General features: G+C 41.5%; 1 protein-coding gene across 1 annotated transcript in view; it reads right to left on the reverse strand.

Annotated features, from left to right (window-relative positions):
• Positions 1-1,327: 1,327 nt before the first annotated feature.
• The window catches only part of ABCG4 (ATP binding cassette subfamily G member 4), a 42,113-nt gene continuing 26,607 nt past the window's right edge, over positions 1,328-16,833 (reverse strand). The window contains exons 9-14 of the mRNA XM_075277713.1: positions 14,723-14,827; positions 14,199-14,367; positions 10,200-10,300; positions 6,945-7,103; positions 4,968-5,086; positions 1,328-1,961 (exon numbers count right to left, since the gene is read on the reverse strand). Of these exons, the coding sequence (XP_075133814.1) occupies positions 1,736-1,961; positions 4,968-5,086; positions 6,945-7,103; positions 10,200-10,300; positions 14,199-14,367; positions 14,723-14,827 (879 nt within the window). The 3' untranslated portion in view covers positions 1,328-1,735. The remainder of the gene's footprint in view (positions 1,962-4,967; positions 5,087-6,944; positions 7,104-10,199; positions 10,301-14,198; positions 14,368-14,722; positions 14,828-16,833) is intronic.

Raw genomic sequence — 16,833 nt, forward strand, 5'->3', positions numbered from 1 at the left:
CCGCATGGGAACTCCCTGAACGGACTACCAAACGCATTAGCAAGCAGTGAGCTTATAAAAGCACACGGACCCCATAGACTGTAATGGGGTCCGTGTGCTTTCCGCGCGCTGTCCACACGGAACATGTAGACAGAAGAGTTCTGTCCACATGACTCGTCTGGAGACTGCGCGGGAAGCACACTGTTCCCATTATAGTCTACGGGTCCGTGTGCTTTCAGTAGTCTGTTCGGGGGGTCCCCATGCAGACTACCCAAATGGATTACCGAATGCAGATGTGAACCGACCCTAAGGATAACAGCTATTCCTCCAGACTTCCTTCATACACATGCACTATTAACTCAGATGAGCATGCATGTGTTCTGAATGACAATCCTCAACATGCCCAATCCTTTATATCACCTTAATTCACCTTGCAAGGAAGAGTTGTCAGGCTTATTCTTACTTGGCGCCTTAGGCAACTCTGGTCTAATGTGTATGGGCACCTTAAGTTCACCAAATAAAGTAGACTACGATTTACATTGGAAAAAAAAAAAAACAACAACAGAAAATGACTATTACATTATCACCACCATTTATATTGCTTTTGAAATGGTTTTCTACCATATTTTGCCCACACCGTATATGTTATGAGGAAGCGGCATTATATCCTATGAATATGTTTGGAGAGGGACAGTAAAGAGAAAAAGTTTGGAGAAGTTCATGCATTTTATGTAGATTAAAAAAATTGGCAGGATTGTAATAAAGGCCGATAGAAAAGTGGCAGAACTTAGCTATGCGAGGAGGTGCTATGTAATATAGGTGCGACTGTAAATGAAGAAAGATTTATCATGTCCTGGTCGATTATCTGCAATTAAGATCAAGGTGCGGGAGCAAAAAAATTAGAATTGTAGGTAAAGGATTTTATACACAATTCTACATGCAATAAAATTGTGACACTTGGGACAGTTCCGGTGTTACTTTACAGAGCAACATGTGGCTTTCTCAGCCATTAAAGCGACCCTCTAAGTTCCACTTTACTAAGGCTCATTTGCCTCAGTACACATGTGGAAGTTACCCGATAAGCTTCTTATTATCACAGGCAGGTTAGTAATCTGTAATTTATGCTTATTCGGTCCTCGCGCTCATAGAAATCAGCTCTCCATGTGATAACTTCCTGGTGAGCATGTGACTGATTTGTGTTTATACTCAGCAGCCAATCAGAGGAGGCAGAGCTGCAGCCTGAACCAATAAGGAGACGGGGGGGCGTGTCTCAGTCTACCTCAGACTCCCTGTAGACACTGCAGCTAAACAGTAGTCACAGAGCTAAAAGACAGCCAAGCAGCAAGTTCTGAGGTCATTATGAACAGGTAGGCGTCCCTTTAAAGGTCACTTTAGAGCTCAGGAGTGGACAGTCGCTTTAAGAAAATGACACCTCATGTTTTGCTAGCCACTTATAAGTTGCCCTTTCAGAAATTGGCTTTCATGTTGAGGGATCTCTCATGCTTTATAGTAAACATGCTCAAATGACAATCTTATTTGCAGAACATCTTTCCTTCAGACCAAAGGAACTGAACATGTATAATCACTTAGTACAAGTCTCAGCATGGTCGATGTAAACAACGCACAGTGAGGGGGAGACGGACAACAGCAATTTTCGACGTGGAGAACTCATAGAAGATGGTCCGTGAATTTATCTCCTTGTACCATATGTCATACTTAGAATAATTGTCCCCAAAGAAATGTCCTATACTGCCCTCTACCGTTCAGACTTAACACGGTAGCGCAGCACAAGGTACGCTAGGAGGCGGAGTCCAATAAAGAAACCTCCCAGTACAAGAAAGTCAATGTACAGTTTTGCATCCTCAACATCAAGTTGTTGTAGGACTTGATGAGGATCCCGGAATGTGCAGGGTTCTTCATCGCACTGTAATTCCGCACGGTCCATCCCATAGATAGTCAGGATAACCCCTTCAAACCCATATCTGGAAAACAAACCAAAAATAACTTTATACAATGCAAAACTAACCGCTTTTGTACCCCACTGGTAACAGGAAGCCAATCTGAGTATAAGGATTTTAAGGTGTTTTTTGACCCCAATTGTATGTTTCATATTGATGACCTGTCCACAGGGGAGGTCATCAGTATCTGATCTGTGGGGGTCCAACACAGAATTCTTAGCAGGATGTGCATGGTCTCATACTTATGAGACACATTGCACTTTCTGACCCTTGTTGAGACATCTCACACTGCTGTAATATACAATAGATACCGCACACCACTCCACCGTCTCCACTGTATTATTCAGAGTTGCTGTTAAATTTTCTAGGCTACGATCATCCTTCATATGGGCTAAAAGATCAGGGGCCATAGGAGGATTAACACATTTCCAGCGTAATGCTATAAGAGCCTTAGCTGCCGTGCAGACAAAGATATAGTCTAGCAGTCTTCTTACCAAGGTGTCTAGGGGGTAGATTAAGCATATACTGTATATACACTGTATATAGCCATATACCCTGCAGAAACATTTTATATTGCATTTCCTTAAATGTCACACAGGTGGAGAACTTTGAGGATCGGGACCTTACAATTGGGACCTTACAATGAGGAAAACGGTCTCCCACCATATATCTATGAGTAGAAGGGTCCATATCTATGGAGAGGAGTCTATGGATGGACCTCTGTGGTCTATGGATGGACCTCTCTATGGTCTATGGATGGACCTCTCAATGGTCTATGGATGGACCTCTCTATGGTCTATGGATGGACCTCTCTATGGTCTATGGATGGACCTCTCTATGGTCTATGGATGGACCTCTCTATGGTCTATGGATGGACCTCTCTATGGTCTATGGATGGACCTATCTATGGTCTATGGATGGACCTCTCTATGGTCTATGGATGGACCTCTCTTCCTTTTGGATATTATTCCTAGTTTATGCCCTTAGGTTTCTTTGTAAACCATGTATTAATCTATAGGGAGCTACAGTGCTGTGAAAAAGTATTTGCCCCTTACAAATTTCATTTGGTTTTGCTTGTTTGTCATTTTTCAGATTTTAAAACAAATTTCAATATAAGACAAAGATAATCTGAATGAGTACAAAATGCAGGCTGGCCATAGGTGAAAAAATAATTGCCCCCTAAACCTAATAACTGGTTGGGCCATGATTGGTGGCAACAACTGCAGTCAAGAGTTTGCGATAACTGGTAATGAGTCTTTCATAAAGGGATTTTGGTCTCCTCCTCTTTGTAGAATTCTTTTAATTCAGCCACATTGGAGGATTTTCAAGCTTGAGCAGTCCTGTTTTAGGTCTTGTCACGGCATATCAATGGGATTTGTCTGGACTTTGACCAGGACACTCCAAAACCTTCATCTTGCTTTCTTTTCAGCCATATAGAGGTGGACTTGCTGGTGTGCTTCGGATCATTGTCCTGTTACAGAACCCGAGGACACTTGTGTTCAGGGTCCCAAACTGAATTCACCTTCGGGAATTTCTGGCAGAGAGTAACATGGTTCTATCAATATATCCATGATGTTCTTTTTCCGTAATGCTGTATTCGTGTTATTCCCGATCCAATATATTGGGACACAGGCTTTCTAAATAGTTCTACTCTTGTTTTATCAGTCCATTTCCCAAAAGTCTTGCAGATTATCAAGTTGGATTTTTTTGACAAATATGAGATGATCTTTTGTGTTCTTTTTGGTCAGCTGCAGTTTTCTCCTCGGAACTCTCCTATGGATACCATTGTTGGCTAGTCTCTTATTGTTGATTCTTCAACATTGACCTTAGCTGAGGCAAGCGAGGACTGCAGTGAAGTTATTCTGGTTTTTTTTTTTGTGACCTAGATGAGTTGTCAATGCGCTCCTGGAGTAACTTGGTGGTCGGCCACTCCTGGGAAGCTTCGCCAGTGTTCCATGTTTTCTCCATTCGTCGATAATAGTTCCCACTGTGGTTCACTGGAGTCCCAAAGCCTTATAACTGGCTTTGTAACCTTTTCTAGACTGATAGATGTCAATGACTTTGTTCATCAAATTTCCTTAGCTCGGGGCATCACATACTGTTTTTGAGATCTACTTCATGTTGTCAGACTGATTCTATTTACACGACTTCTTGATTCTACAGGTTTGGCAGTATCAGGCCTGGATGTGACTAGTGAAACTGAACTCAGCTTTTCAAGAAATGTGTTTAATCAGTTAGTCCATTGGGGAAGGGGGAATTACTTTTTGACATAGGGCTAGGTTGTTTGGATAGATTTTTCCCTTAATAAATGAAATCATCTTTTAAAAGGAGGATTTTGTATTCACTCCGGTTACCTTTGTCTGTTATTCCAATTTATTTGATAGTCTAACCCCTCGTTCACATCTGCGTTTGGTATTCTGTTCACGGAGTCCGCATGGGGACCCCCCAAACGGACTACCAAACGCACTGGCAAGCGGTGTGCAGTCAAAGCACATGGACCCCAAGTGGTGTGCAGTCAAAGCACATAGACCCCAAGCGGTGTGCAGTCAAAGCGCACGAAATCATGCGGACATGTAGGACAAGTAGATCACAAAGTACTTTTCTGTCCGCATGTTCCGAACACTGTACGGAATGCACACATTATAGTCTATGGGGTCCATGTGCTTTCACTGCACACCGCTCGGCAATGCATTTGGTATTCCGTTTGGGGGGGGCCACGCAGACTCCCCAAACAGATTACCGACACAGATGTGAACGAGGGGTTATACATTTAAGTGTGACAAAAACAAAATAAATCTGTAAGGGGGACAAATACTTTTTCTTAACACTGTACCTTCCAAAAGGTGGCGCAAGTTGCTCTTTATCGCCAATGAGGTCTTTGTATATTCCTTGACAAACAAGGTTACATTATCTATGTGCTGGTAAAGACACTCCATAGTATAAGAAAACAATCTACATGATTTGGCATAGCCATCAGTGGTCCCTTTTTTACTAGACCCCGTGGATTTCTTACTTTCTTTCCATTCTGACCTGACATATGAGATGTATGAACTCCATTGCAGATATGTTGGAATGGTCTTAAAGCTGACAAAGAAGCCTGAGAAGAGTAACACCGGTATTGCCGTTACTGGGCCCACGAAAGTTGCAACCTTTGGAGAAAAGAAAATTTGTTACACAACACAAAATATATATACTGCTTTACTCTGTACATTATATATGACTTCAATCTGCGCATTTGGGAATAACCTAGCATTGCGGGTCCTATTGCACCACTGACCTAGTTGTGATGGGAGGGTTCTGGGTTTAGTGTCTGCTTTCTTTCTACGTACTCTTCTCATTATTCTTTCTTCCATATGCCACACTTTTTGTCCCCACATCTATAACTTATACCTATACGTCCTTCATTTTTATTCATCTGGAATACGACACATTTCAATAACTTATCATCAATACTAATTGTCTCAGTGTTATATGCATGAACTTAAAGGGAGTCTGTCACCAGAACTTAGCCTGCCAATAGATAGGTTAAGGTCACCTGAGCAATGAGAGTGTTGCTGCTTGGAGCAATGGTCAAACCCTCATTGCTCCAAAGAGATCATTTGCATTATACTGTGTGGAGGGGCTGCTATGGGACAATATAGTGTTTGGAGGAGCTACTGTGGGACATTATACTTTGTGGAGCAGCTGCTATGGGACATTATACTGCACGGAGGGCCAATGTGGGCCACTACACCATGTGGAGGGTTGCTATGAGACATTACATAGCATGGCGGTCCACTTTGGGACATTAAACTGTATGAAGGACCACTATGGGCAATTTAGTGCATGAAAGGCCACTATGGGACATTATATTGCATGGAGGGCCACTATGGGACATTATACTGCACGGAGGGCCACTGTGGGCCACTACACCATGTGGAGGGTTGATATGAGACATTACATAGCATGGCGGTCCACTTTGGGACATTAACCTGCATGAAGGACCACTATGGGCAATTTACTGCATGAAGGGACATTATACTACATGAGGGGTCCCTATGGGACATAATATTGTGTGAAGGGCCACTATGGGACATTCTACTATGTGGAGGGCTGCTATGGGACATTATATTACATGACACGCCACTATGGGACATCATACTGTGTGGAGGACATGCATATATTTGTATATAAACTACTAAGCGAGATCTAATGGGCATTTACTATGTGATCACTGTTATCAATCATATGGGGACAGCAGGACTATTATGCTCCCTGTGACGTAATAATAATAATAATAATAATAATAATAAAAATAATAAGCTAATACAAATTATGAATATTAAAAAAAATTAAAATAAAATAATTTAAAAATAACAATATATCACAAAAAGATGGAAATAAAAAATAAAATCATATAAGCTGATACAAATTATAAATAATAATAATAATTATTATTATTAATAATAATAGTAATAGTAATAATAATAATATAGTTTAAAATATAAAAAAATAATACTAGAGATAAAATTATTTCAAAATAAGTCCCCAAAAAAAGTCCATTCCACTACAGATATATTCTATTACACAGGCTGTTTTCTAATGTCCCATAAAAAGCAATAGAGAGAGCCGCACATGCACAGCGTACTCTCAGATCACTGCACCTCCATTCTCAAGTCAAAAACAGATCGTAGAGGTGGATAAGCCATAAATGTCCCAGAAGGGAGAACCTCTTTAATGTAAATAGCAGGTAAGATAAAGAACTAGAAAACTATAGACAATATCTGGGCACTGAGCTGATCTTATAGGAGTGCATGGTGTTACCATCTATACCACATATCACTTGAAAAAGGGGGTGGTAACCCCGAAACGCTACCATTAGCGTCGTGTGTGTTAATGAAGTGTCTACAATAAAGTATAATATTTTACTATATACAGGTCCAGCACAGTCTGTCTCCTCAGGGTTCACCTCTGTACAAAGGAGATCCCTTGGTCATATTGAAGAACTAGACAAGTCCTGGAGCTTACCTGTAGAGAGTTGGAAGCCGCACCGATCAGAAGCCCCAATGATTGTGCAACAAGAGCAGTAGAAGTAGCGAGAGCAGAAAAGAGAAGGAAGCGAGTGGCCTCCGGGGGCTGAGCCGTCATCCAATATACAATGCTGCAATAAGCGATGGGGCAAACCACCTGCAAACACATGAAATAAAACACTGATCTCAGATGAGCCTTAGATATTAGGGAGAAACCTAAAAATGATACAACCATCTACCAGAAACTCAACAAAACTAATGTCTACAGTCTCATTCCTTGCAGAAACGAAGCAAAATCTGCAACAACAAAAAAAGCTGCGTTTCCACAACATGGGGCCTCAGACTTAAAGGCATTTTATCAATATCCAGAAATAGCAGGCAGGTTTTAGGCAAATATTAGTTCCAATTTTACCATTTACTCATAATAAACAAAAGAAAAATAGAGCGGTTTTACTAAAACTATCCAATTCTGTAAATTATGGCCAATATCTCCCGTATCTGTATTGAATTTTTTACATTTTTCAAATACAATTATATTACACAAACAATGTTACATAAATAATAAAGGAACACTTTATTATTATTATTATTATTAATAATAATAATAATAAATAATAATAATAAATTAAAATAATAATTCTTATTATTGACCATAATTATAATAATATTTATTTACATAGCACCGACATATTCCGTAGCACTTTACAAATCTTTAGCCATCTAGAGATCCATTTTCTTATATTTTATTTAATTGTGTTTCTCACTCTGAGGACACCAGATTTCCTACATTTGTCCAGTGAGTGAGCGGCCTCTACACTTTCATCACGTAATACTCCAACAGGAGAGGTAGTGTAAACTTTAGAATAACATCTCAGGACAGAATTTTTAGAGTAAAGGGGTTGTGCTGTTATGGCCACATCCCTTATCTACAGGATACAGGATAGGCATCGCTGGGGGCTGCGGGCACTGCCAAAGATTACAGTCCTGGAGCCCTGTAGTAGTGAATGGAGTGGCGGTCACACAGGCGCACTGGTGCTCCATTCACAAGGAGGATTTAAGAAGACTTTCGATCCTCCGGATTACCGGGGGACCTGGCAACACTTTTTCCCTGTTGTGTGGATAGGGGATAAGTATTCATAATGGCACAATCCCTTTAATGATGCACCAAACTGATTGTGCACCATACAAGATTTGATATAGGCAAACTAAAAAAAATTGAACCTAGGTTTGACGGTGTAAAAATGCACCAGATTTATCACAGTAGTGGATGCTAAACAATGTGCCTAGTCCAAGTCTATACTGTCTATTTGTCGCGTGACTTTGCATCAGAATTTTGCGCCGAAAAGTTGATAAGAAATTTAATAATCTTAAATATACTTAATTAGTGTAATATACACTGTCTATCAATAAGTATTTGGACACCTGGGGTAGGATAGAAAAACAACATTTATTCATATCCAATAGTTGGTAGACTCCAGCAGATGCTTCCTTACGGATGGTATTGAGCGACACGATACTCCTGGACGCCTGGTGACACTCCTGGTGTATGTGAGCCATTGGTTGGGTGCGGTTTCTCTGGCCAGCACTCGTCGGTCTCTGTCTCCCAGTTTTGGGGGTCTGCAGACTCGGGGCACATTCCGACAATCACCGTTCACCTTCCACTTCATAATCACATAGGCCACTGTTGATTTTGGGTAATTCAGTTCACTTGCTATGTCCCTTAAGGATCGACCAGTTCTGTGGTACCCGACAATTACCCCTTTCTCGAAAACGAACAACTCTGCACTTTGTGGCATCTTGTGTTTGACTAATGCCAATGCTGTTTCCTATTTAACGTCGGAAGGTGTGACGTACATCACGACCGCAGATATCTTCATTTGCATGGGTGTCCAAATACTTATTGGTAGACAGTGTATATTATTACATATAAATGCTTTTTTTCTCCACTTATCAGACTCTCTCCTATTCTCCCTGCCTCCTACGTTGATCACTCACTCTGAATTAACCAGTAAAATTTTTACACAACAGGCAGCAGTGAGATTTTAACTTCACCAAGGCATCAGATTAAAGGCACAGTCACACATAGATGCTGCTGCTTATAGTAAGTGTTCTACCTAATCCAACTACTATATTGATTAATACTCCTATATAATGTATTCAATACTATTTCTGCCTCTTCTACACATATTAAAGAATATCAGTTTTCCACAAACTAATAGTACGAGAGATGGTAATGAACTGTCTAATACATCGTATTACAGAAAAATCCTTCTTTCTCCACTTATCAGACTTCTCTCCTCTACCCACTTCCTTCTGTACTGATCACTCTGAATTCTATTGTAAAATATTCCTACAAGAGACAGCTGAGACAAGATTTTAGCGCAGTCACACACATGCTGCTGCTTCAAGTAAGTGTACTACTTCACCCCACTGCTCAGTATTGCTGTATAATGTGCTCCATGCTGTTGCTGCTTCTTCTAGTAAGTGTTCTATTTCACCCATATTGCTGTATAATGTTCTCCATGCTGTTGCTGCTTCTTCTAGTAAGTGTTCTATTTCACCCATATTGCTGTATCATGTGTTCCATGCTGCTGTTGCTTCTTCTAGTAAGTGTTCTATTTCACCCATATTGCTGTATAATGTGCTCCACGCTGTTGCTGCTTCTTCTAGTAAGTGTTCTATTTCACCCATATTGCTGTATAATGTGCTCCACGCTGTTGCTGCTTCTTCTAGTAAGTGTTCTATTTCACCCATATTGCTGTATAATGTGCTCCACACTGTTGCTGCTTCTTCTAGTAAGTGTTCTATTTCACCCAAATTGCTGTATAATGTGCCCCATGCTGTTGCTGCTTCTTCTAGTAAGTGTTCTATTTCACCCATTTGTTGTATAATGTGCTCCATGCTGTTTTTGCTTCTTCTAGTAAGTGTTCTATTTCACCCATATTACTGTATCATGTGCTCCACGCTGTTGCTGCTTCTTCTAGTAAGTGTTCTATTTCACCCATATTGCTGTATCATGTGCTCCATGCTGTTGCTGCTTCTTCACATTTTATCTGTTTCTTTTTTTCCCATAAATTAACAGTACAAGAGATGATAATAAACTTTGTAATATATTTTATTACAGAAAACTGCTTTTTTTTTTTTTTTTTTTTTTTTACTACATATCAGACTCCTCCCCTCCCTGCCTCACTTACGTTGATTACACTGCTAAAATATTTACATAGGAGGTAGAGACGAGAAAAATCTTCTTTACCTGGAAAGGGACATCTGCCATGGTCTTGGCTAGATAATACGACTTTAGACTGTACCAGTAATTTAAGTGTTCTCTGAGAAAGACAGACATCTCCAGAGGAACTATGGGTAAAGAATAGACAGTGTTGTAGTAGAGGATGAATAGCAAGAAATTAGTAAAAGACTCAGGTAGGATGGTAGAATAAGATGAAGGAAAGATGGACAGAAGGATAAATAAAATATGGAATGTATAGGAGGTGAACCCAAAGAAGACGTTAGTAATAAGAATCTCATAGTGTAATGTGAAAAAGTAAAATAAGAGGAAGAAAAGAACGAACAAAAAGATGTCAAAAGCTTGTCATAGACAGAAGAGAAAAGTCTGCTGGCTCATGGACAATCGGTCATTCATGCAGCTCACACCCCCAAAGACATGTGAGACTTGAGTGTTTTGTGCTTTGCTCAAGGTCTTCTGGGCTTCTTGTATCTTTGTGGGCATGTGCCACCCTCAAACCACATCACTCGCTCACCAGCTCACTGCTCTGTGTCCATAGTGGTGTCCAATGAGCAAGGAGCCAATGAATGGCCACCAGGAGAAGCTTGAGCTCAGAATAACCGCCCAGGACCATGACTGGAAGCACAGACGTGTCGCCCACTGTGACTACCTTAGGCTAATTTGCATATGCCAAAATGATTTTCTAAAAGGTAATAACTTTAGGCTTTTGGAATCAGTTTTGGGTTCTAATATCACCCGACAGGTTCTCTTTAAGCATCACCGAGGCTTCAAATAGCTGATATATGTGTGGGTGCCATCTATGGGATTCCCACTGGTCTAATATTGATGCTTAGGGCAGGTTAGCAATATTTAAGTCTCAGAAAACCTCTTTAAAGCGTAACTAAAGTTTTGAACAACTTTTTATTTTCTGGCAGTTTTTGTGTCATTAATAAATTGTGTAATATACTTTATTAATAAATTTTGGCTCCTTTATGTGAAATCCTGCATTTTTTCTCTCTTTTCCTTGTTTCTCTATTGAGCGGGAAAGAGTAAAATAAATGCAGGAATTCACACAAAGGAGACACAATTTATTAATGAAACATGTTACAATATTTATTAATGAAACAAATACTGCCAGAAAATCCAAAGTTGTCTGAAAGTTTAGTTACACTTTACACATTTGTAAACTACAGCAGGCTCTAAAAAACATGTAGTGTTTGGTAACCATGTGTGAACAGAGATTTTGGTGACAGGTGCCCCTGCCTTGAGTGAGCAGACCGGTCACAAAGACTGTGTTTCATTTTACAATTTTACAATGGTTGGGGACTTGCTTGTCATGAGCAGACAGAGGCCTAGTCAAGTGACAAGTGTAAGGGCATAAATGTACCGCAGCACCTATGGGGCCCCTGTCCATTCAAGCAGTTAGTAATGACTATGAAAGGGAGATGGAAAATTGAATGTGACCCCGTTCTAGGATTTGCTATGGAGACCCATAGTTATCCTGCCATGTGCATGTTACTTTAGGTCATACCTGTACTGGGATATAATATGCTCATTATACATCATTATGCATTTTTTCCTTGGCTATGATATTATGGTGTACAATCTACTTGTACTGTAACATTATTGTGTGCCTTATAACTGTAATGTAACATCACTGTGTGCAGTATCCCAGTACTGTGACATCACTGTGTGTATTATCCTGTACTGTGACATCAGTGTGTGCATTATCTATACTGTGACATCACTGTGTGTATTATCCCTGTACTGTGACATCAGTGTGTGCATTATCTATACTGTGACATCACTGTGTGTATTATCCCAGTACTGTGACATCACTGTGTGTATTATCCTGTACTGTGACATCACTGTGTGTATTATCTCTGTACTGTGACATCACTGTGTGTATTATCCCTGTACTGTGACATCAGTGTGTGCATTATCTATACTGTGACATCACTGTGTGTATTATCCCTGTACTGTGACATCACTGTGTGTATTATCTCTGTACTGTGACATCACTGTGTGTATTATCCCAGTACTGTGACATCACTGTGTGTATTATCCTGTACTGTGACATCACTGTGTGTATTATCTCTGTACTGTGACATCACTGTGTGTATTATCCCTGTACTGTGACATCAGTGTGTGCATTATCTATACTGTGACATCACTGTGTGTATTATCCCTGTACTGTGACATCACTGTGTGTATTATCTCTGTACTGTGACATCACTGTGTGTATTATCCCTGTACTGTAATATCACTAGGTACACTATCCCTGTCCCTGGGTGTCCAATCTGTACTATGAGATCATTGTATGCTTTATGCCTGTGCTGTGACATCACAGTGTATATTACTCCTTGCACTGTGACATTACTGAGTGCATTACCCCTGTACTGTAACATCACTGTATACCTTAGCCTTGTACTATGACATCATTCTATGTCCTATTTCTCTACTGTGACATCACTGGCTGCATTATCTCTGTACTCAGGAGGTACAGAGTACTATGTAGGGAAACATCACCTTTGTAGGCCTCCTTATTGTGCATAGAGTCTAACAGACCATGCATGCTCTACTAGGAATTCGGTGAAAGGAATATGCAATTAAGTTCTCCTTGATGGAAAAAGGAAAACTCATTTGATCACCACCTTTTGGAAGGTGTTAGACTCTACACACCGTAATGTGGTCTGCATAGTACCCCTTCTGAACCGTGTTGATGACCTCTCACTCAGCCAAACCAGTACCCTGCTTCACACTGATATAATAATTCTGAAACAGCTGTCTGTGGATGGGTCTCTTTTCTATTTGGAAGAGACATTCTGGTTTAACTTTATTCTCAGACAATATCTCTAGGTTTCATAGAATATAGGGAGCGACCTTCCAAAAGGTGGTACTAGCTATCCATAATTTGCATATTCCTTTGCCATTATCCCTATACAGTGACATCACTGTAAGTCTTATTCCTGTACTATGACATCATTATGTGCATTATCCCTGTACTATGACATATTGTGTACATAATTTATGGTGACATCACTGTGTGTCTTATCCCTTTATGGTGAGATCACTGTGTGTCTTATCCCTTTATGGTGACATTACTGTATGTCTTATCCCTTCATGGTGACATCACTGTGTGTCTTATCCCTTTATGGTGAGATAACTGTATGTCTTATCCCTTTATGGTGACATCACTGTGTATCTTATCCCTTTATGGTGACATCACTGTGTGTCTTATCCCTTTATGGTGACATCACTGTGTGTCTTATCCCTTTATGGTGACATCACTGTATGTCTTATTCTTTTATGGTCACATCACTGTGTGCCTTATCCCTTTATGGTGACGTCACTGTATGTCTTATCCCTTTATGGTGACATCACTGTGTGTATTATCCCTTTATGGTGACATCACTGTATGTCTTATCCCTGTAATAATTTGAAGCTTTTACTGAATGTAAAGCTGGTCATGGTGGAATGAGGTTCTCTTACAAGTTTTGCTATGAGGACCACTGGTTACTTGTTATGCCCATGTTGACAAGGAAGTTTTAGTAAGGCATCTTATATCGGCAACAGCATTGATCAATAGAGATGACCCATCCTTTGTTTTATATATTGCTGGTACCATCTTGGGCAATACAGATTGTGTGAAAATTCCAGCTGTAGTATTAGCAGACTTTTTTCTAATGACTATGACCAGCTTAAAGGGGTTTTCTCACAAAGACCATTTATTATCAATCCACCCAGGTTCCCCTGCACATCCATGGTGAGGAGGAGTTTGGAGCGGTGGTCGGCCTTTGGCTCCATACAACCCTAGAAGCAGCCAAGTGGATGACACTCTGGTTTTATCATAACTTCTAGAGGGTTGTATATAGCAACAGCCTGACCATTGGCCACCGGGCTCAGGTACCCATTACTAGTGATTGGTGGAGGTGATAAATCTTCTATGCTCTTTGGAAAACACCTTTAAGGTTTATAACTAGAATATTAATACCAATAAAAATCTCTTGACTGAATAGTTGCTCTTACAGGTCAACACAGTTGGCATAAGAGCTGCAAACATAAGAAAGAGCATGGAGAAGAACAGGAAGCCCGTGTTATTGAATACTTTGCTGGCATCGTCACCAATGTTCAGGTACAGCAGCCCGATCAGAACCCCGATACACAGGTGAGACATGAAACGCAGGTGAGTCAGGACCTGGGTGGGTGGGAAAGTACAAGCAACATCACATGTAATGTCCCCATACAGAGAGAACATGTTGCCTGTAAGAAGAACAGATCAGGCAGCATCATGTGATACAAACAGACTCATCGGGTGGAAAACATAGGTAAAATTGAGATAAAAGTTCATGGTTACGGAGGGTTCAAGACAGACAACACATATCCTTGAGTGCAAAAGGGGAGCATCGCATTCATACCAATGACCCAGTGAAAAGAGTCCATCTTACCTCCGCCACCACAGTACTTAGGGTATCTGTCCATTCTGCCCCCAGATATCTGCCCTTCACTATCCTCCCCATTCGTTTTATACTGACCGCGTTCCTTTAACGTACCGTATCCCTCAGGATTGACAGGAATGTGCGTTTGAAGAGAATACAGAACTGGTTCATGGAGCTTGTAGCAAAAGTATGGCTCTCGATGTGGCCAGAGACATCCTGCTGGAGAAAGGAAGGGACTAGTGTAAATTTACAGACAAAGGAAGGTTCAATGTTAAAGGGGTTTTCTAAGAATACTGATCATTTATCCTTATGACAGATCATCAATAGCTGATCAGCAGGGATCTGACACAGGGGGTGCCAAGAGATCAGCTGCTCAAAGCAGCAGCGGTGCTAGGGTGAGCACCATTTTCGCCTCACATGCCAGCGGCATAATGTTCATTCATCATCGGTCTGCTTAGACCTATTCAAGTAAATATGGCTGAGCTGCAATACCAACCACAGCCACTATATAAAGTACGATGCTGCATTTAGTATCCAATGCAAAAGCTACAGTGGTCACAGCTGATCTGCGAGGGCCTGGGTATCAGACCCCACCAATCAGATATGGATGATCTGTCCTTAAAGAGGACCTTTCAGGGCCTTGGGCATCTGCGGTGATGATGCTAAGTAGTAAGGCCCGTCCTTCTGACAGTGGATAGATATCGGTGCCGAAACTGTGTCGTGTGAAGATTGTAGTAAGGCCCGTCCTTCTGACAGTGGATAGATATTGGTGCCGAAACTGTGTCGTGTGAAGATTGTAGTAAGGCCCGTCGTTCTGACAGTGGATAGATATTGGTGCCGAAACTGTGTCGTGTGAAGATTGTAGTAAGGCCCGTCCTTCTGACAGTGGATAGATATCGGTGCCGAAACTGTGTCGTGTGAAGATTGTAGTAAGGCCCGTCCTTCTGACAGTGGATAGATATCGGTGCCGAAACTGTGTCGTGTGAAGATTGGGTCTCAAGTGCTGGGTATTACCAAGTTATCCAAGGGGCCTGTACAATCTCTTCTAAACTGACCATGGTACAGTGACAAGCAATAAACTCAGCCCCCCTGATGACCCCCTAAAGGAAATTCAAGCATTTACTAAATCTGACATGTCAGGGGCAGTGAGGGGTCTCTTTAAATTGATCTCAAAAACATACATTTTCTTTATGGACAGAATCAATAGTATTTTCTAAGCACCTCAATGGCGGAGACAGTCATGTGGGTTATTTATTAGACAGGCAGTAAAGAAGTTGAGGACAAATAGATCAATTTCTTATCACTGCAGAGGAAGATCGGTAACAAGAGAGCACTGCAGGAGAAAGGCCGAGCGTAAGGGAGCACGCCATCTATCTCATACACCACGGACCCCAAGATAGACATAATGTAGCTAAGCTAAGACGTCTTCATTCTAGAGATGACAGAGACCATAGAGCGAGGAACATGCTATAAATCCTGCACTATTTCAGGCGTCCTCTCCTCTCTACATAGGTCACATTTGCAATTTGCATGAAGAGGATGCCGCTGTATGCGCCTAATGTAAAAGGTTTTCCTTCAAGGCCTGTGTCCTACTGCTGAAGACAGGAAGCAAAAGAGCAGCTTCATCAGTTTAGGGGATCGAGGCTTTTAAGACGATGTTTGTACGGTATATCGCTATAGCTCCAGGGTACAGGAAACTGAACATGTACAAGGAGGTTTATAAACCAGATTAGGAATAATTATGGCAGCTAGACAAACTTTTTGATTTTTTTTAGAATCCGGGAAAGGAATCAAAAGTTAAGACAGAGCATAACATATATGGACCTGGATGAGTATAGAAGTCTGTAAGGGAGTCTGTCAGCAGAACTCAGGGGTGAACCATGGCTTTCTGCCGCCTGAAGCGGATGTCACAAAGCCCCCCCCCCCGAGGAGGGGGCGGAGCGGAGGGGGCGGGGCCTAGCAGAAGGGGGGTGGGGCCGAGCTGAGCTTTAGCAGGCAGAGAGCAGGCAGGGAGAGGACCTGCTCTCTGCCTGAGCGCGAGGGGCGGCCGCTGGAGCAGCGCTGCTCCAGTGGCCTCCCCAATCCACCGCTCAGTGACGGTGACCCTAAGCCAGTCCAGGAGAGCTTGTCCTGGACTGGCTTAGGTCAGCAAAAATGCCGCCCTCCCCGTGGCCCTGGCATAGTGCCGCCTGAAGCAGTCGCTTCAGGTCGCCTCATGGGAGGTG

The sequence above is a fragment of the Leptodactylus fuscus genome, chromosome 6 (genome assembly GCF_031893055.1).
Source record: "Leptodactylus fuscus isolate aLepFus1 chromosome 6, aLepFus1.hap2, whole genome shotgun sequence".
Taxonomy (NCBI): Eukaryota; Metazoa; Chordata; class Amphibia; order Anura; family Leptodactylidae; genus Leptodactylus; species Leptodactylus fuscus.